This window comes from Petromyzon marinus, chromosome 39, assembly GCF_048934315.1.
Source record: "Petromyzon marinus isolate PM22_M1 ecotype Great Lakes invasive population chromosome 39, UKy_Petmar_22M1.pri1.0, whole genome shotgun sequence".
NCBI lineage: Eukaryota > Metazoa > Chordata > Hyperoartia > Petromyzontiformes > Petromyzontidae > Petromyzon > Petromyzon marinus.
The window spans coordinates 179,881-202,807 of record NC_133705.1 but is presented as its reverse complement, the minus strand read 5'-3'; the positions used below and the strand labels follow the sequence as shown (position 1 = coordinate 202,807).

Here is a 22,927-nt window from a genome sequence, read left to right as displayed (position 1 = left end):
ATTCAGCGTGGCCATCTTGACGTCACTCATTTCTGTTCTTACCTTGTGGCGATTTGCTGCGGATGGAGCCGGTGCGCGCTGAGGACAGCGCACTCCACGTGGTGCAAGACTCGCCGTTACTCCGAGCCTCTCCAGCTCGGCTGATCTACACACGCAAAGACAAAGGTCCACCACATGGGCTTGATTAAGATGTTGGAGCAAGTGCAGTGGCCGAGCACTGAGCCAGCATCTCTGACATCCTGGGCTCCACATTCAGGAGGGTCCTGCCGAGATGTTGCCAGTTCTCAGCGTTGGGATATTTGGCCAATATCAGTTGCCATGCTTGGATTTACAATGAAAGACGTGTGGATTTCGAGGTCACACGCAGGTCAATGGGATCGTTCAAACTGTTAAGAGGAGTGAGTGGGACTCGGGCAGGACGAGCCATGGCTAGGAGGGACAACAATGGCTAACGGTCAAAGAATAATAACGGAGCGACAACCAAGGAACGGAACACATCAGAGAGCCGAGCCGCCAGAGAGATGGTGCGACGAAATCGGCGCTTGGCGGATTATTCTATGACAGCATGCGAAGGGTATCAGGGTCTCAGGGAGGGAGGCGTTCATCCATCAGTGGATAGAAAACAGCGCCATAGATGCTCACGCGTAGACGGGCACGTACACCAACAGGATCTCGGAGAGACACTCTGATAGACGCGCACACACTCAGGCGGGCAAGGAGAAGCACACCCAGGTATACAGGTGACAGGTAGGCACACGCAGTGGGGAGAACACACGTCCACCCATACTTCACCACACGAGTCGAGGAGCCACATGTACCTCCATGGTAGCAACTTGCAGACGAGGGTGCTCAGAGCTCACGGTGTCTCTCGTGCGGTCCGGGTCTCTGCGTGGAGAGCGGGAGACAGAGGTGAGGGACACGCAGAGTTGAAGGGGCGTGACACACCCACGTCTAAACGCACGTCACGTCACAATGCGGACTCTCATCATCAACACGGACTCACATCCTCACCAGTCACACACAATACGAAAAACACAAAAAACAACAACTGCCATTCGCCACTAAGTAGCGGTGATGTGACCACGGCGCCTGTGCCAGGCCAGGTGCACTTTGAGACCACGTGAAGTGCCGAAGGCTCACTGACAGGCAGTCACAGGTCAGACCCAGGTGCCATGAGTTGTCTGACTGAGATGACTGTGCCAACTTGCTGCATTTTAGATGCCCGGCTCAAAGGTTGTTGTCGTGAGCGTTGCTCCTCTGTTCGGACACCACTACTAACACTACTCCTAACACCACCAACACCACCACTACGAACACCACCACTACGAACACCACTACTACGAACACCACTACTAACACCACAATTAACACCACGAACAAAGACAAAGATCCCCCGTATAGCCTTAACAGACTGTTGGGGCAAGTGCTGTCCGCGAGCACCTATGAAGGCCGGCATGGCACACGAGGGGGTGGGTGGCCAACACCACGCCCGGCCGCCTTTGTCTCCCCAGTGGCAATGTTTGCACCTCGCACCAGGTACTCATTTAAGGCTGAGTCGATCTAGGGTGAGGCCCAGGACCAGTTCAGATAATCGTCACCAATGTTGGCCGTGAGCGGGAATCAAACCCAGGTCGCCAGGTTCTTAGCGCAGCACGCTAACCGCTACACTACCCCACTAACACCATCACTAACACCACTACTAACACCACCACCAATAATACCACCAACACTAACACCACCACTAAGACCACCACGAACACCACTACCAGCACCAATAATACCACCATCACTAACACCACCACGACTAACACCAGCAACAAAAATTCCACCATCACTAACACCAACAACAACAATCGCCATTCGCCTCTAAGTGGCGGTGATGTCACCACGACGCTTGTGCCAGGCCATGTGCACCTTGAGGCCACGTGAAGTGTCGAACGCCCGCCCGCTGGCAGGAGGTCATGGGGCAGACCCAGGTGCCAAAGGTCGACTGACTGAGATGACTGGCTGATGCACCACCTGTGCCCCTTACTGTGCCAACTTGCTGTGCTTTAGCCATCCGGCGCTCTGCTCGTTGTTGTGAGCGTCGTTCCTGCGCTCTCCGTTGTTGTTGGAGGGCGACTGCCTCCAACTGCCCAGTAGCGTCCTTCACGAGCCTCTTCCACAGAGGCCGATCTTGACACAGCTGGTACCAGTTATCGGCAAGTCCACTCAGCTCCACATCCTGCTGTACCACATCATTCCATCTCTTCTCTAGCCCGTGCTGCGTCCGTTCAGCCCCCTCGATCCGGCCAAATAAAAGCTGCTTGGGCATGCGGTGATTGGGCATGCGGGCTACATGGCCCAGCCAACGCAGCCTTGCCTGCCGGAGGAGCTCACTGATGGGGCTTTGTCCAGATCTTTCGAGGATTTGTGAGCTCCTCACACAATCCAGCCTGGTTAAACCCAGGATTGATCGGAGGCAGGCCAGCCTCAACGTTTCTAACCGGCAAAGATGTTCCATTAGGGGGGTCCACGTTTCACAAGCGTAGAGAAGGGAGAGAATGACTGTGGCTGAGAAGACCCGAAGCTTCGTGTGGAGCGACAGACCAGGTAGCTTCCACACAGCGTTACGCAACTACTGAAAAGATAATGCCGCTCGAATTATTCGGAGTGAGACCTCTGCTGTTAAACCGGAGACGGTCATGAGCACACTGCCCAGGTATGGGAAACTTTCCACTCTCTCCACAACTGCCCCATCACTGATTGGGAGTTGTGGAGGTGGAGTGCCCGATGGTACAAAATACCCAGGCAGGTGCTTCGTTTTGGTGGGGCTGATGGTAAGGCCCCACCTCTTAGTGGCACACTCCAGTTTTAGCAGCAGCGCCTCCAACTCCTCCTCTGAGTGAGCCGCAATTATCACGTCATCGGCATACATAACGTGGTTGACCAATAGGGAGCCATCCCTTGACGGCATCCGGGCATTGATCAGCCTCCCACTGTATCTGTACCAGATGAAAATTCCTCCGGTACAGCTACTGAAGGCCTCACGAACTACGTGGTCGAAATAGATGTTAAATAATGTTGGAGCCAGAGGACATCCCTGTCGGACCCCAAGGTGAACAGGGAATGGCTCCGACTCCCGGCAATGTAGTTTTACCCGGGTCCGCTGACCATAATGAAGGTCCTTAAAGATCGTGAGCAGCGGGTCAGGGACTCCGAAAGCACGAAGAACCCAGAGCCCAGGCCTACTGATGGTGTCATAGGCCTTTACCAGGTCAATAAAGCAGAGATGTAGGTCTTGTTGGAATTCCCTCCACCTCTGCTTTAGCAAACGGACAGAAAATATGGCATCTGTGCAGGACCACCCTTTCCTGAAACCACATTGGGGCTCCACAAGCCTCTCCTCAGCATGCCTGGTAAGGCAGTGTTGAATAATCCTTGCCAGGACCTTTCCCGGCACACTGAGGAGTGAGATGCCCCTGTAGTTGTTACAGTCTGTGCGGTCTCCCTTCTTAAAGATGGGGACCACCATGGCATCCGATCACCTCACTTACACCACCATCACTAATACCACCAACACCACCATCACTAACACCAGTAACACCACCACTATCACCACTACTAACAACCACAATCACTAACACCACCATCACTAACACAACTAACACCACCACCATCACGAGCACCCCCACCACTAATACCACCAACATTAACACCACCACTCCTCCCCCTGCCAGTATGGGACACCAAAGACAAAGATCCCCGTAGAGACTTAACAGGCTGTAGGGGCAAGTGCTGTTAGCCAGCAGTACGTATGAAGGCCGGCACGACACACGAGGGGGTTGGATTGCCAGCACCACGCCCGGCCACCTTTGTCTCCCCAGTGGCGATCTTTACACACCACACCAGGTACTCATTCGAGGTTGAGTCAACCTAGGGGAGGCCCAGCACCGGTTCAGATAATCGTTACTGCTGTTGGCCTTTAGAGGGAATCCAACTCGGGGTCGCCGGGTTCATAGCGCGGCGCGCTGTCAGCTCTACGACCGTTCCACACACACACAGATGCACACAGAGACTCGCACACGTACAGACTCACACACACAGAGACTCACACAGACTCACACACACACAGACTCACACAGAGACTCACACACACACAGAGAGACTCACACAGAGCCTCACACACACACACAGAGACTCACACAGAGACTCACACATACACACAGACACAGAGACTCACACACACACACAGAGAGACTCACACATACAGAGAGTCACACACACACACAGAGACTCACACAGAGAGTCACACACACACAGAGAGTCTCACACACACACAGAGACTCACACAGAGACTCACACACATACAGAGAGTCACACACATACAGAGAGGCACACACACAGAGAGTCTCACACACAGACTCACACACACACAGAGAGACTCAGACACACACAGAGAGTCACACACACAGACTCATATAGAAAGCCTCACACACACACAGACTCGCACAGAGAGACTCACACCACCACCGCCACCACTCACCCACAGCTCGGTTCCACTCCTGCTCTGGGGTCGGTCCGCGTCTCTCTAACGGCCAAACTGCCAGTGGGAAGCACGTGGCGCGAGACGCGGGTGGTGGTCCAAGGTAACCACGCCCCCGTGACGTCAGAGCCATGAGCTCCTCCCCCTCACATCTGAGCTCCTCCCCTCTGCCCCCCCTCGCAACCACGCCCCATGGTCCGCCATTTCCCTCCCCCTCACTACCCCCCTGCCCCCCCTGCCCCTCCTCGTGACCCCCCTTCCCCCCCCCGCCCCTCCACATTCGCAACCCCCCCATGCCCCCTCACAACCCCCCATGCCCCCCCTGCCCTCACCCCCCATGCCCCGCCCCCCTCCCCCGCTGCTACTTCAGCTTAGGCCGGGGCCGAGTGGAGGCGGCGCGCGCTGTGGATTGTGGGTGGCGAGCGGCTGATTTGGTTTCCCGCTCATGGCCACCGTCAGTGGCGCGCGAAAGCTTCTGAAGCGGCGGCTCGCTGGGCCTCCTCTACGTCGACTCAGCATGAAGGTGAGAACCTCGCGCGGTGTGTCCACATCAGCAGTGGCGTCGGCGGCGGTGGGGGAGACAGAGGAGGCGCCTGGCCCACAGCCGTCACGTTCTGCTGAGTTCACGGCGCTGCTTCAAGCAGAGCTCGGCCCTGCTGCTGCTGCAGTTGAGAGGCACTCCCAGAGGGCCGTGTGGCTGATGGGAATTATAATTGTGGTTAAATTATAGTTGTGGTTACAGTTGTTGGTCGTGGTTATTGTTGTGTGGTTGTTATTGTGGTGGTTGTGCAGGTGGTGGCACACGAGTTAACCCATAGCACCAGGGTCTAGCCCTCCTCTTGTACCTAGCCAGGCAGAGCAGTCAACCCATGGCACCTGAGTCTTGCCCGTGACCTCCTCCTGAACTTAGCCTGGCACAGCCGTCAAACCTTGGCACCTGAGTTATTGTGGGGACATCACCGCCACGTAGTGGTGAATGGCGACTGTTGATGTGTGTGGGCTTGTGTGTGAGTATGATGGTGAATGCGTGAGTATGATGGTGAGTATCATGGTGAGTGTATCATGGTTAGTTAGTAATACTGAGTGTGAGTTTGACTAATTCTCCTCCCTCTCGCTGTCTCTGCTTTCCCCCCTAACTACCTCGCCTGGTGTACAGGAGGTTGTGGGTTCGACCCCGACCCTGATGCCTGCTGTATATTTGGAGTTTGCGTGTCTCTGTCTCTCCCCGTGGTCGTGTGGACTTTTTCTCCGGGTCCTCCGGTTTTCCCTCCACATTTAGAAACATTCGTTTAAAGTTTTGACTTAAAACTTTTGTGACTGTGATGATGAGCCACTTCGTTGAGCTATCATTGGTGCCAAGTCGCTTCTGAAGAAGAGATGTTTAGCTCAGTGGACCTTAGTCTAGTTTTCTCTCTCCTTCCCGAGCACAACAACAAGCAGGAACAGGGGTAGGAGCATTCTCCACTTAGTGGTGGTGACGACACCACAGTGCTTGTGCCAGGATATGTGCACCAGAGATATCCATCACATAGAGACCCATAGAGTCATCACACATAGACCTATACACTCACCACGCACATACCCTCAGACTTGCACAAAGAACCATAGACTCACCACAGAGACCCATAGACTCATCAGACAGAGAACCACAGACTCAAACAGATCCACAGGCTCGCACAGAGCCCTATAGACTCACCAAACAGAGACATAGACTCACCACAGAGAGACAGACTCACCAGACAGATACCCATAGACTCAATCGTACCCATATTCACATAGAGACCCATAGACTCACCACAGAGACCCATAGACTCAGAGAGAGACCCATAGACTCACCAAACAGACCCATAGAATCACCACATAGAGACCCATAGAGTCATACAAAAACGCATAGACTCATCACACAGAGAACCACCGAATCAAACAGACTCGCACAGAGCCCTATAGACTCATAAAACAGAGACACATAAACTCACCACACAGAGACCCACGGACTCTCACAGAAACCCATAGACTCACCACACACAGATCCATCGACTCACAGAGAGACCCAAGGGCTCGCGTGTGTGGTTATTTAGTTGAAGGTGGGGGGGGATTACCAACCCCTTGCACCCATCCAGAACTCCCTGTTGCCATTGTGTGGCTGCGAGGCGACGTGAGGTTTACAGCTGGTCAGGTTTGGCGCCCCCCCCCCCCCCCCCAAAATGGCATTTCTCACAACCACCGCTGCGTTATCGACCGTCGCCATTCGCCAATAAGTGACAGTGACGTCACCACGGCGCCTGTGCCAGGCCAGGTGCACTTTGAAGCCACGTGAAGTGTCGAAGGCTCGCTGACCGGAGGTCCTGGAACAGACCCAGGTGCCATGGGTTGGCTGACTGAGATGACTGGCAGATGCACCACCTGTTCCCTGTACTGTGCCAAATTGCTGCATATTTATCATCCGGTGTTCCGCTCGTTGTTGTGAGCGTCACTCCTCTGTTGTTGGTGGAGGGCGACTGTCTCCAACTGCCCAGTAGAAGCGTCCTTCACGAGCCTCCCTCACAGAGGCCGATTCCGACACTGCTGGTACCAGTCGTCGGCAAAGCCCACTCAGCTCCACATCCTCCTGTACCGCATCAGTCCACCTCCACTCCAGCCCATGGCGTGCCCGCCCATCTACTCTCAACCACTTACACCACATATTCGTTAACGATGCGCACCCTAATCTGCCACTACGGTTGTGTGCAGGGTGTTGTGATGTCACGTAGCACGACGTTTCTCCTGGTCCCCCCCCCCCCCTCCGTTATAACGCGCCGTCTATCTATGGCCTCGTCGCATTGGCCTTCATGGACGAGTGGTGATGGTGAAAGATGATTCAGCGGTGGACACTGAATTACCGGGGCCCCATTTAACGTTCAGGTGACACGGGGCACGGTACGTGAAGAACCTCTTATCTGTCCTGTAAGCAGACTCCTCTACGTGGGATATTTAACACCTCTTAATGCACAGACAACAGCCAACTCAGCCTTGCCTGCCGGAGGAGCTCGCTGATGATCGGACAGTGTCCAGATCTCTCAAGGAGCTGTGAGCTACTCGCACACAAAGATCCCCCGTGTAGCCTTTAACAGACTGTTGGGGCAAGTGCTTTATAACATCATCAAAGGGGCGCTGCAGTATGATGCAATCAAAATCACAGATCAGAGATTTTCCTATATATGGTCTTTGTTGATCGTGAATCGAGACTAATTGTATTGATTCCACTCAATCGATCCGGCAGCAAGCTCAAAATGTCCGATTTTATCTGCAATATTCTGCGTTTCACAGATCATACAAAGCAACGGTATTGATGCCCGATTTGTATGAGTGGGTGAGTGGCAGGGTGAGTGGGTTTGTGAGTGGGTGAGTGAGTGTGTGGGTGGCTTTAGTAGTTGAGCGGGTGGGTGAGTCAGATAATGAGGCGCCGCAGTGGCGAGATCTTAACACCCTCGCCCAGAATACAGGATGTAATCAATTCGATCCCGACCCTGAAGCTTGTATATTTGGAGTTTTCATCTTCTTCCGTGGTCGCGTCGATTTTTTTGATTCCTTGGGATTTGTTTTACACGTAGGCTTTCGCGACCAATATTATCCATAATAGAGGGTTTTTTTGGGTTAGATCGCATAAATATATAAATGTGTCGTTAAAACCCACCATCACCCGACACAGCCAACTAGTAAGGGTTGTCACGTAATCAGAACATGCCAATTTATCACTAGTACAGCACACCGGTGTGTTGGAGAGTCAAACCACAACATTTACAATCTGAGTACAACGTTTCGCCAGTAATTACAACTAGCTTCATCAGGCGACAGCCAGATTTGTGGAGAAGTTAGTCTGTTTCGTTCCTTATAAAGAGGCATAGATGTGGTGACCACACTTTGGCGCTCTTGATGCAAAGTGGGGAGGGGGGGGGAGATTAATGAGTCAACGTACATTATGCATGCGCATTATGCGAACCCTTTGCGCTTGTCCTTCCGGTCCATTGTGTGCATTAAAATAGCCGGGTTTTCCCTCCGCATTTCAAATCAACATGCGTTTAAAGGATTTGAATGCAATAAATGTTTACGTGATAAGCCACTTCGTCGACCTATTATTTGTAATCAGGTCACTTGATATACCTCTGTGGGCCTTACCTGGTAAAATAAAAAAAAATTGTTTAGTTTCAGTTTATTGGATGGTTGAGTGGGTAGGTGGGATTTTGAGTGCGTGGGTGGGTCAGTTGGAGATTGAGTGGGTGTCAGGGTGAGTGGGTGGGTAAATTGGTGAGTGAGTGAGTGTGTTTGAGATCCAGTGGGTGGGTTTGTGAGTGGGTGGGTGAGTAGGTGGCTGAGCCGGAGAGTGGAGTGCCATGGTGGCGAGTTGTTAACTGCCTCGTCTTTTATAAACTAGGTCATGGGTTCGATCCCGACCCTGATGTCTGTACATTTAGAGTGAGTGGGTGTGTAGGTGGGTGCATAGGTAAGTTCTTGAGTGAGTGGCTTGGTGTGTTGATGAGTCAGTGGGTTAGTGAGTGAGTGGGTTTGTGAGTGGGTGAGTGAGTGTGTGAGTGAGTGTGTGGGTGGCTTTAGTAGTTGAGTTGGTGGGTGAGTCAGATAATGAGGCGCCACAGTGGCGAGATGTTAACTCCCTCGCCCGGTATATTGGAGTTCGTAGGTTCCCCCCAACCCTAAAGCCTGTATACATTTGGAGTTTGCATCTTCTCCCCATGGTCGGGTGGAATTTTCTCCGGGTTCTCCGGGTTGTCCCTCCATATTTAGAAACATGCATTTATAGAATGTGGCTGCTATAACGTTCTACGTGAAAAGCCACTTCATTGAACTGTTATTTGTCGTCACGTGGCTTCTGAAAAATATCTATTTTGCTGTGGGCCTGACCTGGTAAAATATAAAAAAAAATATTCAAAATTTAGTTTAGTGTGTGGATAATTGGGTGGGTGGATGAGTGGGCAAGTGCATGGGTGAGTGCCTGGGTGGGTTTATGGGTACTGAGTGGCTGGGTGAGTCAGTGCCTGTATGCATGTGACGGTGGGTGTTTAAGTGAGTGGGTGACTGTGTGGGTTAGTGGGTGGGAGAATCATATAGTGGGGGGCCACAGTGGCGATATGTTAACTACCTCGCATCGTATACAGAAGGTTGTGGGTTCGATCCTGACCCTAATGCCTGTATATTTCCCTCCACATTTAGAAACATGTATATAGAGGAGTTGGTTGCTATAAATGTATACATGATAAGCCACTTTTTTGAGCTATAATTTTTGGCGATGGTGCTTCTGAAAACAATATTTATAGCTCAGTGGGCCTTACCTGGTAAAATAAACCTGGTTGAGTTAGTGGGTGGTTGAGTTAGTGGGTGGTTGAGTTAATGGGTAGTTTAATTACTGGGTGGCTTTATTATTGTTTGGTTGAGTGATGGGTGGGTGGATGATTAGTTATTTGGGTAGTGGGTGATTTGGTGAGTCGGTGAGTGGCCGAGGGAGTGGGAGGTGGTTGGGTGAGTGTGTGGGTTAGAAATAGACTGGGTGGCAGGGTGAGTGGATGTGTAAGTGGGTGAGTGAGTAGGTGAGTGGCTGGGTAATTAGGTGAGTGGCTCGGTAAATAATTGAGCAGCTGGGCGAGTAGGTAAGTGTATGGGTGAGTGTGGGTGGGTATGTGGTTGGGTGAATGAGTGTGTGGGAAGGAGGTTAGGTGGGTAGTGGGTGGGTTATACATTGAGTGAGTGCGTTAGTGACTGGGTGAGTGAGTGGGCAGGTGGGTGGGTGAGTGGGTGGGTTAGCGATTGAGTGGCTCGGTGAGTGAGTGCTGGGTCGGTGAGTGGGTGAGTAGGGGAGTGTGTGGGTGCTAGTTAGTGGGTGGGTGATTGATGGGGTGGGTGTGTGAGTGAAGAGATGGGTGGGAGGGTTGGTGAGTGCATGCGGGAGTAAGTGGGTGGTTGGGCAAGTGCATAAGTGAGTGGGTCAGTGAGTGGGTGTGTGGGTGTGTGTAGATTAGTTTGGTATGAGATTGAGTGGGATGCTGGGTGAGTGGTTGAGAAGATAGGTGGGCAAGTTAATGAGTGAGTGGGTGGGTGAGCGGAGGGGTGAGTGACGGGTTGGGTGAGTAAGTGAATGGGTGAGTGACGACTGGGTGGGTAATTTAACATGGGAAGTTGAGTGGGTAAGTTAGCGTGTAAGTGAGTGGATGGTTGAGTCAGAGAGTGAGGCGCCAAGGTGGTGAGATGTTCACTATTTTGCCTAGTATACAGGAGGTGGTGGATTTGATCCCGACTCTGTCGCCTGTATATTTGGAGTTTGTAAGTTCTCACCCGTGGTCGCCTGGATTTTGTTCTAGATCCTCAGGGTTTTCCCTCCGCATTTAGAAGCAGCATGCGTTTAGAGGATTTGGCTGCAATAAATGTATCTGTGATAAGCCACTCGTATATCTATCATTTGTAGCCAGGTCTATTCTGAAAAGGATCTATATAGCTCAGTGGGCCTTGCCTGGTGACATAAAAAGTAAATTTCGGTTTAAAGCTTTCATAACTGCAAGGATTCGTCTTCTTGGTTCTTTCGGTAAAGTCACGTAGAATGGGAATAAAATAATAAAATAAAATAAGACAATAAAATTCTCACGACGTTTTGGCCACAACACAAGTGGCCTTCTTCAAGTGAAGAGACAGGTCTGTCCGGAAGACAGAGCTTGAATGAACGCTGACATGCAAGGACCGCGTCTATTAAGCTGTGGGCGGAGTTAAAATATGAATTTGCATGTTACCAGCATCACCTCCGGAGAGGAGGAGGGAGGGGGCTGGGAACACAGGCAGAGAGGAAACAAGAAAAGGGGCAAGTGCAACAGCCAAGGTGCGCTGTTGTGTCCTGAGTTGCCTTATGACTATGCTGTAAACTGGACTACTATATAATACAATATTATACCTTCCAATCTAAACTACATGGTATAACATCATATCATAGACAAATTCCACTTTTGAATTATACAATGCGTTACTTTACACTACCCTATACTTTAGATTATAAACTATTTTACTTGTGATATTACACTGTCTTATTCTATGAACCCAACTATATACCACACTGATGTATATTCATTATGCAATTACGATGCTATATATTGCCTTATGAGTTATGTTAAACATTACAATGTTATACTATTAATTATTATACTACTTGTTGTAAACCATAGCATTGACCGTGGTGTGAGAAGTATTAAGAGGCAGTGCCAGCGAAAGGGCTGCGGTTTGAAAATCACCATAAAATACAATCAATTAAGAACCGAAATGGTTTAAAACATCTTTCCAATTGTTACTAAGCCAGAATCCATCTTCTCGGTTGAAATTGTCTGTGCTTGTATATGTGGATGTCCTCATGAACGAATCTCTCATGGTAGCCGGTTGGCTTGCAAAGAACCTCTGTCTTGGAGAAGTCAATGTCATGTGAGCCCACTGAATTATAACAGTGATCTGCCACGGCAGAGGAGTTCGTCCTACCGTGTTTCAAGTCTGCTTTATGTTCGCGGATGGGGTCCGATATATGTCGTATGGTTTCTCCAATGTAGCTGCTACCACAGAGGCACTTTAGTTTGTAAAGGCCCGGGTACTGTATGTCTGGAACCACATCCTTTACAGATGGAACCAGATCACGGATTTTTTTGTACTGTGTTGAATCGGACCTGGATCTTGTGTTTATTCAGGATTTTGGAGATATTTTTGTGACCCCCGCAATGTACAGTGAGGGAAAAAAGTATTTGATCCTCTGCTGATTTTGTACGTTTGCCCACTGACAAAGAAATGATCAGTCTATAATTTTAATGGTCGGTTTATTTGTGGTGAAGGTTGTTTTGAAAACGAGCTATGTAGCTCATTGGGCCTCACCTGGTAAAATAAACATAATTTAGTGTGTAGGTGAGTGAGCGGTGTGTGAGTGAGTGCATACGTGTGTAGGTGAGTGGGCGGTGGGTGAGTGAGATATTGGGTTAGAGATATAGTAGTGGGTGGCTTGCTGAGTGGGTGAGTGGCTCGGTGGTTAAGTTAGTGGTGGTTGAGGTAGTGGGTGGTTTAATTAATAGGTGATTTAGTTTGTGAGTGGTTGAATTATTGGGTGGTTGACTGATGGGTGGGTGAATAATTCCGTAGTAATGGGTGAGTAGATGAGTGGGCGGGTGGTTGGGTGAGTGGGGGATTAGAAATTGAGTGGATTGCAGGGTAAGTAGATGTGTAAGTGGGGTGGGTAAGTAGGTGAGTGGCTGAGGGAGTGGGCAGCTGGTTGAGTGAGTGGGTGGGTTAGAAATTGAGTGGGTGGCAGGGTCAGTTGATGTGTAAGTACTGGGTGAGAAGGTGATTGGCTCATTGAGTAAGTGAGTGGATGGGCGAGTAGGTGAGTGGATGGATGAGGGAGTGAGTGGGTGGGTGAATTAGTTGGTGGGTGAGTGGATGTTTGGGTGGGTGGATGAGTGAGTGAGTGTGTGGGTGAGTGAGTGAGTGTGTGGGTAGGTGGTTAGGTGGTTAGTGTGTGGGTTAGAAGTTGAGTGGGTTAGTACCTGAGTGAGTGAGTCGACGGGTGGGTTGGTGAGTTCGTTGTTGGTTGAGTGGGTGAGTATTAGTGGGTAGGTATGTAGGTGAGTGATTGACTGTGTGGGTGGGTGAGTGAGTGAAGAGATGGGTAGGTGGGTTGGTTGGTGGGTGCGTGAGTGAGTGAGTAAGTGGGTGCGTGAGTGCATGAATGGGTAGGTGAGTGAGTTAGTGGGTATGAGATTGCGTGGGTGGTTGGGTGAGTGGTTGAGAATTAATTTTGATGAGTTAGTGGGTGGGTGAGTCGGTGAGTGAGTGGTTGGGTTAGCGTATGGGTAAGTGAGCAAGTGATTGGGTGAGTGTGTGGGGTAGTGAGTGATTGAATAAGTGGGTGAGTGAGAGGCTGGGTGGTTGGCTTGGGTAGTGAGATTGTGGGTGGGTAAATGAGTGGGTGAATGGGTGTATTGGTCGGTGAGTGTGTGAGTAAGTTAGTCGGCACGTGATTGAGCGGGTGGCTGGCTGAGTGCGGGAGAAGATGGGTGGGTGAGTTAGTGGGTAGGTGAGTTGGTGCGTGGTTGGGTGAGTGAGGGGGTGGTTGGGTGAATGGGGGAGTGACTGGTGGGTGGGTAAGTTAATGTGGGAGGTTGAGTGGGTGAGTTAGTGTGTAATTTGGTGAGTGGGTCAGAGAGCGGTGTGCCACTATGGTGAGATATTAACTACCTCACTGAGTATACAGGAAATCGTGTATTCGATTCTGACCCTGCTGCCTGTATATTATGAGTTTTAATGTTTTGCCTGTGTCCTCGTGGATCTTTCTCCCGGTCCTCCAGATTTATCTCTCCGCATTTAGAGTCAAGATTTGTTTAGAAGATTTGGCTGCACTAAATGCCAGCTTGATAAGCCACTTCGTTCACGTATCAGTTGTAACCATATCACTTCTAAAATGTTTTATATAGCTCTGTGGGGCTTACCTGGTAAAATACAAAATAGTTTAGTTGTAGTTTATTGGATGGGTGATTGGGTAGGTGGGTAGTTCGGTGCGTGGGTGGTTTAGAGGTTGAGTAGGTGGCAGGATGAGTGGGTGGGTGAGTAGATAAGTGGCTGGTGAGCAGGTGGGTGGGTGAGTGCATGAGTTATAGATTAAGTGGGTGGATGGGTCAGTGTGTGATTTGGGGCATGAATAGGTGAGTGGGTGGGTTAGTGGAGTGTTGAGTGAGTGGGTCGTTGAGTTAGTGAGTGGGGGGTATGCAGGTGGGTTCGTAGGTAAGTGGTTAAGTGAGTGGCTGGGTGTGTGGATGAGTGAGTGGGTTTCGCGATTGAGTGGGTGCCAGGGTGATTGGGTTCATGAGTGCTTGGCTGGGTGTTTGAGTGGGTGGGTGGGAGGCTGAGTCAGAGTGGAGCGCCAGGGTAGCGGAATGTTAACTCCCTCGCCATTTGTATAGGACATCGTGGGTTCGGTCCCGATCGTGACGCCTGTATATTTGGAGTTTGCATGTTCTCCCTGTGGTTGCATGGATTTTTCTCTGGGACCTCCGAGTTTTTCATGCATATTTAGAAATATACATTTAGAGGCTTTGGCTGCTATAAATGTCCACGTGATAAGCCACTTCTTTGAGCTATCATTTGTTTGCCACGTCGTTTCCGACAAGGATCTGTATAGCTCAGTGGGCGTTACCTGGTGAATTTAAAATAATTCAATTGTAGTTTAGCTATTTTAAGTGAATAGGTGGATGAGTGGGTCGGTGGGTTGGTGAGTGGCTGGTTTAGTAAGTGAGAGGTTGGATGAGTGGGTGGGTGGTTGAGTTGTTGGTTTAGAGATTCGGTACGTGGCAGGGTGAGTGAGTGGGTGGGTGGCTTTACGAGTGGGTGGGTGGGTGGATAAGTCAGAGAATGGGGCGCCATGGTGGCTAGGAGATGTTAACTACCTCGCCTGGTATATTGAACTTCGTAGGTTCGATCCCGACCTTGACGCCTGCTGTATATTTGAAGTTTGCATGTTTTCCCCGTGGTCGTGCAGGTTTTTCTCCAGTTTTTCCCTGCACATTTAGAAACATGAGTATTTTGAGCATTTGGCTGCTATAAATTTCCATGTGATGAGCCACTTCGTTAGGCTATCATTTGTGGCCAGGTCGGTTCTGAAAAATAGCTCTTGTAAAATAAAAAAAATGGTTTCATTTATAGTCTACATAGGATTGACTTCCCAGGAAGTAACACTCATTGTATAAACCCCAGAAGAATATTGTTTTGAGTCACCCAAACCAGAATGTGAACTGATATATTCATATTTTCAAGCGAGGTTCTCGGCCACAGACCACCTGGACCAATATGATGTAGTTTAGTTTGCATATGAATTATTACTAGGGGTTTGTGGACATGATAAAGTTAATGTTTTCTTTGACAGGTCTATTGTGTTGTACACTCTGACAGGGGCTCAGGCTTGTTGGGGCAGCATCTGGCTGAAATGCACCTTCACAACAGGAAGATTGTAGAGAGGCTTCACAAGGAAGAGAAAACTATCGGTATTGAATCATGAAAATGTAAAACATGTGGAAAACTAGGCCCACCGATCCAACCCTAGCATCATGTCAACTATGTATTGTTGACATTCCTTCGCACTGAGAGTAGGCATGCTAATCGGATCTAATGAATATGTGTAAACAGGCGATTTGTGTGTAAACAAACATTTCATACAGCTGTTTATTAATCGTAAAAATCAAGCGATTGAGCTAGAGAATGAGATAGACACATGCTGTCATTATTTCATACATGAACACAACTAGCCAGCCAGCGGTCATGCTTTTCCACACCTAATCACATTCATCTCTTTGTTTTAGCCATCTTTGTGATGAAGGGAACTGTATTGTTCATGTGTGTGCAATGTACTTTTCAGAATATGAATTATGTTGGGTAATATATGAATTATGGCTATTAAAAGTATCTGTATTTAAGTCCATCAGGGCAAACTCTTCTGCAAAGGAGACTTAGAGCATTTAACATTGCGTCCCTTTATATTTTTGCTAATCGCAATATTTTTCGATATAAAACTTTCGTGACTGCAGGGATTCATATTCTTGGTTCTTTCGGTAAAGTCACGTGGAAGGGAAATAATAAAATAATACAAATAAAACATTATATAATAAAATTTTCACGAAGTTTCGACCACAACGCAAGCAGACGTCCTCAGATGAAGAAACAGAGCTGTCGGAAAGACAGCGTCTTAATGAACACTGGGCAGTGAACACTGGGCAGTGTTCATTAAGACGCTGTCTTTCCAACAGCTCTGTTTCTTCACCTGAGGATGGCTGCTTGCGTTGTGGCCGGAATGTCGTGAGAATTTTATTATATTATGTTTTATTTGTATCATTTCCCTTCTACGTGACTTTGCCGAAAGAACCAAGAATATAATCGCAATATGTTCAGGAGATAAATGTAAGGTCTGCTAGCCAAAAGAAGGCTTTAGGAGAGAGTTCATGTAGTTTTGCTATTCATTCATTAAAGGGCAGTAGAGTAAATGCTAAAATAAATGTTTCCAGCTAATTTTTTATATACGCTAGATTTACAAGTCTATAATGTACAGAAAATACCATGGTTGGCCAGACCATCGCTCGTCATTTGCATGTGGCTCCTGGGCAGTTCAAGTGTGGCTCTGCAGAGGCGCTGCTAATTTGTAACTCTTCAATTTAACTTTACATGAAGTGAGAACAATCTGGTATCGGAGGCAGGCCATGAGTACTCCCAGGGCACTGAGATTTCTAAACTCAAAATTCCACAGCCAGTCAACACGAGTCAACTTCTGTATGGCTACTCTTTATCTCTTGTGGCTCCCGCGGCCATCTGAAGATTATGGTATGCTGCTGGTAGGGTCAGGAAAGTTGGTCACCCTTGGTATATATCTGTATATGCATTGATGATTTTGTGCAATGTTCAGCTGCTCCGTCACGACAGGGGTCCCAGTCAGTTTGAGACTGCTAAATTAAGGTTCTCATGTGCTTTACAGATTTTGATACAAATTTCAGTCTTGAATTTCTCCCAACAGGTATGGACCCTGGGCAGGAGGATGTAGAGTATGTGGGTTTCATACGGCTATATGCTGTGGTTACATCCCACATGTGATCTCCGCTTTAAAGTCATGAAACTGGTTGTAGCCCATTTAAATTTTAATATACCCGTTTAACACGTAGGCTTTCGCGGCCAATATCCATAATATCGTTTTTTTGGGTTGGATCGTTGAAATATAAATTTGTCGTTATACCCGCCACCGACACAGCCAATTCGTAAGGTTTGTCACATAAACAGAACATTCCAATTCGTGAAGGGCTCACAAGTGACGTCATCACATCTATCCCTCCAGGGAATGAAACAGGAGGATTTCTCTACGAATTTGGCTGTCCACCTAATGATGGTAGTTGTAAATACTGGCGAAACGTCATACTCAGATTGTAAATATTGTGGATTTTCTCTCCAACACTTCGGTTTGCTGTACTAGTAGCGGATTGGCATGTTACGTGACAACCTTACTAATTGGCTGTTAGGTGGTGGTAGGTTTAACGGCATATTATAGATTTAATATACCCTTTTGTTGAAGGACAGCCTGGGTGACCAAAGTTTTATAGGAGCGGCAATAATGTTTACTTGATTAAATTAGTTTTATCATGGAGCGGTGAAATCAGCTGTTGTTCAGATGTCAGTCTAATTAGTATTAAATCGTAGAAATATGAGAGTCCTTTGTGTAATAGTCTATTAACCACTGATGATGGTAACATTGGTTTAAGGTTACATTTTAAGAAGAACTAGATTGACGTACATTTTATGTTGCATAAGTACACAAATTTATAAAACAATATATTTGATAAAAAAATGCATATATTTTCTTCCATTGCACACAGTTGTACCATTGATAACAGGGCACACAGTTACAACTGACATCACCAGATGTCACTCAAGTTCCCGCAGAGATCGATCTCGCATAACCAGTGTTCACATAATCAGTTATGTTTTCGCTAATTACCAATTACACTCAGCCGGGTTTGACAGACTTGTATGAATGTATGTTGAACTTCCTTTCCACCGTACATAGCCAACCGTGCTAAACGGAGGTGCGGGAATTAAGCGCAGATCCTATCGTTAGGATCAATGCTGTTGTAATTTTTTATGAGGATATCAATTGGTGGCTAAAATGAGATGTTCAAAGACTACAGCATGATAATCGGTACATAACATGAGTGTCGAATTATGTCTTAAGAATTACCCAGCCATTTGTACATAAAATTCAACGTTTCTGGGTGACCGTGTTCTTCATTGCAAGGCCCGCGGCCGGTGGCAGTCCCTGGTGTCCTTTTTACTGCGACCCCTGACGTGCAGTCCCCGACAATACACACAAGTGAAAACACCCCATCATGCTGTCAAACCCCCCAATGGTTTCAATTGTGAGATGGCTCTTTCACTGATAATGTCTTATCCGCGAAAGTGGCCCCCCTCCGAAAATGAGTGAATATCACTGTTTTAGGTCAAGGATTGGCTAAATAAAGTAGGTATTATTTGCTTATGTTTTTAAATGTCTGTAATAAAACTATATTTATGCCACCAGCTGAATGAGTGGCAGGAGGACTGGGTGACGTTCTTCTCACGGCAGCGACTGCAGCTTCAGCTGGACATGATAGAGAAGGACTACGGTGAACGGGAAACCCGCGAGCTCTGGTCTCGGCTTCAGGTTCGTAAGCCGTTTCACTCTCGCCCTTAACCCTTTCCTGTTCCGAGATGACTGCTCATTTCAGGATGGGTCTCGTTCACCACCGAATCTCGGAACGCGCAAGTGGTTCAGCGGTAATTTTATTTAGAGAGGCATAGCGCCGTTGTTTTTAAAGACATTGTACTCGCCGCAGAGCACCGTAGTGACAGGACAGCACTCTATTATAGCTGGTACCAAACTGTGCTACACACCTTCCCGCACGGCCTTGTGGGATCCTCGGTACCGATAAAGTTATTTAATATTTACTTCCTATTACGTTCCGATGATGTACACGAGATTCAGCGGTGAACGGGATGCACCCCGCAACTTGCAGTCATCTCGGAGCAGGAAAGAGTTAATACATGCAGCAGTGTAGCTCATCATGTGCACAGCCATATAGGAAACCCATTTGATCGCAGTGGGTTTTCGAGGTGACTTTAAAGGTAAAGTGGTGTTTCACACGCAGGCTTTCGCGACCAATATTATTCATGATAAAGTTTTTTTTGGCTTAGCGTAAGTGTAAATGCGTCGTACACCCACATCCACCCAACACAGCCCATTAGTAATGTTTCTGACATGAACAGAACGTGCCATTTATGTTATTGCTCGGCACTCTTGTGTGTTAGAGAGGAAACGCAGAACATTTTCAAACGAGTACGACCTTTCGCTGGTGATTACAACCAGCATCATCAAGCAATTGCCAGAAGCGTTCTGACTTCTGGCAATTGCCTAATGGCAATTGGAGTGGGTGTACGACGCATGTAAATTTATGCGATCTAACTCGAAAAAAACGTTATCATGAATAAAGTGGTGTTGTTTTTTGCGTGGTGTGCAGCTTCGGTTGGGGGATTTTTTCCGGGACGTAGAGGTGGTTCCGGCACTGCTCCACGGTGACCTATGGACTGGGAACGCTGCAGAGATAAATGAAGGGCCCGTCATCTTTGACCCAGCCTCCTTCTATGGGCACTTGGAGTACGAGCTTGCCATCGCTGGGTAAGAAAAAACTACAAACAACCAAAACAATAGCAGCAACTGCCGTTCACTGCCCTGTCTGTGGCATGCAAGGTTCATTCGTATAACCTTAGTGTGGCAAGGGCTGGCTCATTAAATAAATAACAGAGACCAGGTAGAGTTGTGGTTGAGATGTCTACATGCTGAGGTCTCCACCCTCTCTATTTGCTAACTTACAAAGACTCATCCTTCCTTGCTAAGGCTTTTTGGGCAAATCCTGTTAAAGCTGATACGGTGCACAAAACAATAGTGGAACGATAAAACTCTTACTTATCCACGGCACTTGAGGATGCTTGAATGTTCCAGAAACACAGTTTGTCGAACAAGGAACCCCTGGTTCAGAGACAAGTTGCCACTGATGTGCTTTACCAGAAATCCAAGCTGAAGATAATTCATTACACGTCAAATGGAATTCAAACCCTCAGAGCTGGGATATGCTTCAGTGAACAAAAACACATTTGACATGATGTTTACTGTGCAGCCATTGGTGACCAAGTTGAGACCACAGCATTCCTGCCCTCAATTCGCAGGAACGTTTGTTGATAGATGGCTCACTGAATTTTGAACGGAGGACCTCAATGGCATTGGCTTGGTGCTCTGACAATGAAATTAACCTCAAGCCACTCAATTTCCTGCATTACGTTGAATTTGTGAAAATGTTGTTCATTGTTATGTTGTTCGTGCTGGAACAGCAGCATTGTAAGATTTTGAATGTTTGGTGTTGTTTGGGTACAGGATGTTCCAGGAGCTTTAGCTCCACGCTTCACTCATCCTACCACGCTCTCATCCCAAAGTCACAAGGCTTCGGCAAGAGCCAGAAGCTCTAGCAACTCTTCCACTACCTGAACCACTGGAATCACTTTGGGACAGGATACCGAGGGTCATCCATCTCCACCATGCGCAGTCTCCTCAAGTGAATGAACGGTGCAGGAAATCGTGGGCTATGGTGTATGACTATAAAAATTCTTATCGGCCATGATATACATGATATACATTGTTGAATAAAGGCCTTCCCTAAGCCACCACTAAATCTCACGAAACTAGTCCATTTAAATGCTGTGCAATGCCCTAGGCATTCCACGTGAGTGTGACCGGTGGTCCCTTTGTTCCGCATCCTGGCCGTGATCTCCACGCGAAAACTGGGTCAGTTAATGTCTTTAATTAGGCTGGACGAATCTGATGAGCTATGAAGCTCTTTTTTTCACAGATGTCCAGTCGGGGCGAGTCAGAAAGTTACAACAACAAACAACAGTACAAACAGATGGGAGGACAAAGTAAAGGAACGCGAAGCAAATTTTGACTTAACTTTCGTGACTGCAGGAATTCATATTCTTGTTCTTTCGGTAAAGTCACGTAAATAGAAAACAAAAAACAATAAAATAAAGACCGCTTGTGTTGCGATTGAAACTTCCTGGGTTTTTTGCTTTTATTTTAAATTTATTTTTTATTTGTTATTTTTAAAAAAAATTTTTTTATTTAATTTGAATTTTTTCTTGTTTTCTATTTACGTGACTTTACGGAAAGAACCAAGAATATGAACGCTAAGCAAGTCATGAAATAAAAATATATAAGAGTTCAAATTGCATTAGTGCATCAATTCCTGCCAAAATTTTTTTATCACCAAATGCCATTTTGGGCAAGGCAGCATAACAAAAATAATCCCAGATGTTTGGCTAGTACCAGTTACATTGTATGTGTTTGTTGTTGTTTTGCTATGGGAGTAAACCCTTGCAGAGAAAGGGACCAGAATTAGGAAAGCGAAACCAGGCACTCCTTCAGAAGATCCCATGCACGGGCGTGACCACTGCACCACCCTGACGCCCAAGCAAATGTAATTCAAATAATCTACAATACTGGCAAATAAACCCTATTAGTATCAACCGAATGTCTGGACAATCTGACCCCCTCTACACAAGCAACAGTTGAGAGTCAACGCTGTGATGTTGTGCGATTGGTGCAAGCGGGGTGAGGTCAAGGTCGATGACTGCTTCCAGCGGTGTCAAGATGAGCATTTTGAAGAGGCTCGCGAAGGATGATACTTGGCAGTTGGGTGCAGTCTCCCTCCATTAACAACAGAGGGCAGAGGAGCGACGCTCCCAACAATTGGCTGAGCACTGGGCGTATACAACGCATGAAGTCGGCAGCAAGTTTATCTCAGGGAGTTGACCCGCACACGACAACTGGGTCTGTCCCGCGTGTTCACGCTATAACGCGGTTGCCTTCATTTAGGGAACGCGCACCGCCATAAGGCGACTTGTGAGCGGTCGACGCCGAACTACTTTCTTGAACTGCGCGGTTGAGCGAGACGAGACGGTAACGCGGCGGCGTCCCCTCAAGTTGTTTGTAACCCAATTCTGACTGCGCTTGGACATTCATTACGGGGGAAATAGTTTTCGCTTAGCACGGCACTTTTCAGGAACGCATCTACTGCGTTAAACGAGGACTCGACGTACAGGTGCTGTGCACACTGTACTCGGAATCAAAATCCGAAGCGCTATCAAGCTCTCACTCACAGGTGTCCAGTAAGAGGCGGTGGGGGGGTCACCAAGTGACACGCAGCTTGACCGTGGAGTAGACCGCGAGGACGCCAACGTCGCCTAGGCAACGCCGCCCCCCTCTGGCTCTGCCTGCCTCGCTCTGTGCACGTGAGGTGTCAACCACGTGACGCGGGCCACTGCGCGCGTTGCGTCACCGCTCACCGTGGGGGGCCCCTCCGCTACGTCCACATCGTACAGTCGCACATTCATTAATAGTCACACTCTTAATCATGTTTATGGTCATCGTCATTAAAGGTGAGTTTAATAATAATACCACTACTACACAATGTGTGCATTAATATATACGGCATGAATAAAACGCACCTGTAAATATCCTAAGTAAGTTTGACCTGACATTATTGCACAACAATTGCCCAGCCACCGTGGGATGTTTATCCTCCAATGTGTATCTGGCTCTGACCTGACTTATATAAAAGTGCAGCTCTGCAATTGCTTGGTCACACCACCGCTGGTGAAAAGACTTTCATGAGAGCGAACTCTTTACGAGTATTTGGTCTACTTTTCCATATAACAATAGGTTTTACCCTTTCTGGCAATACAACTGGTGTCAAGATGTTAAAACACCAAACAGAATCCTCATTCAAG

The 22,927-nt window shown here is 48.0% G+C and overlaps 1 protein-coding gene across 1 annotated transcript; it reads left to right on the top strand.

Annotated features, from left to right (window-relative positions):
- The first annotated feature begins 4,823 nt into the window (after positions 1–4,823).
- Positions 4,824–21,191, top strand: LOC142930444 (fructosamine-3-kinase-like). The gene is made up of 4 exons (XM_076072802.1): positions 4,824–5,048; positions 18,633–18,755; positions 19,609–19,766; positions 20,520–21,191. The coding sequence occupies exons 1-4, from the start codon at positions 4,971–4,973 to the stop codon at positions 20,536–20,538; spliced, it is 378 nt and encodes a 125-aa protein (XP_075928917.1). The 5' UTR covers positions 4,824–4,970; the 3' UTR covers positions 20,539–21,191.
- The last annotated feature ends 1,736 nt before the right edge of the window (positions 21,192–22,927 follow it).

Coding starts and splice junctions, on each gene's coding strand:
- LOC142930444 (XM_076072802.1), top strand. CDS start 4,971: ATGGCCACCGTCAGTGGCGCGCGAAAGCTTCTGAAGCGGCGGCTCGCT. Junction 5,049..18,632: donor TACGTCGACTCAGCATGAAG/GTGAGAACCTCG, acceptor TTATGCCACCAG/CTGAATGAGTGGCAGGAGGA. Junction 18,756..19,608: donor AGCTCTGGTCTCGGCTTCAG/GTTCGTAAGCCG, acceptor CGTGGTGTGCAG/CTTCGGTTGGGGGATTTTTT.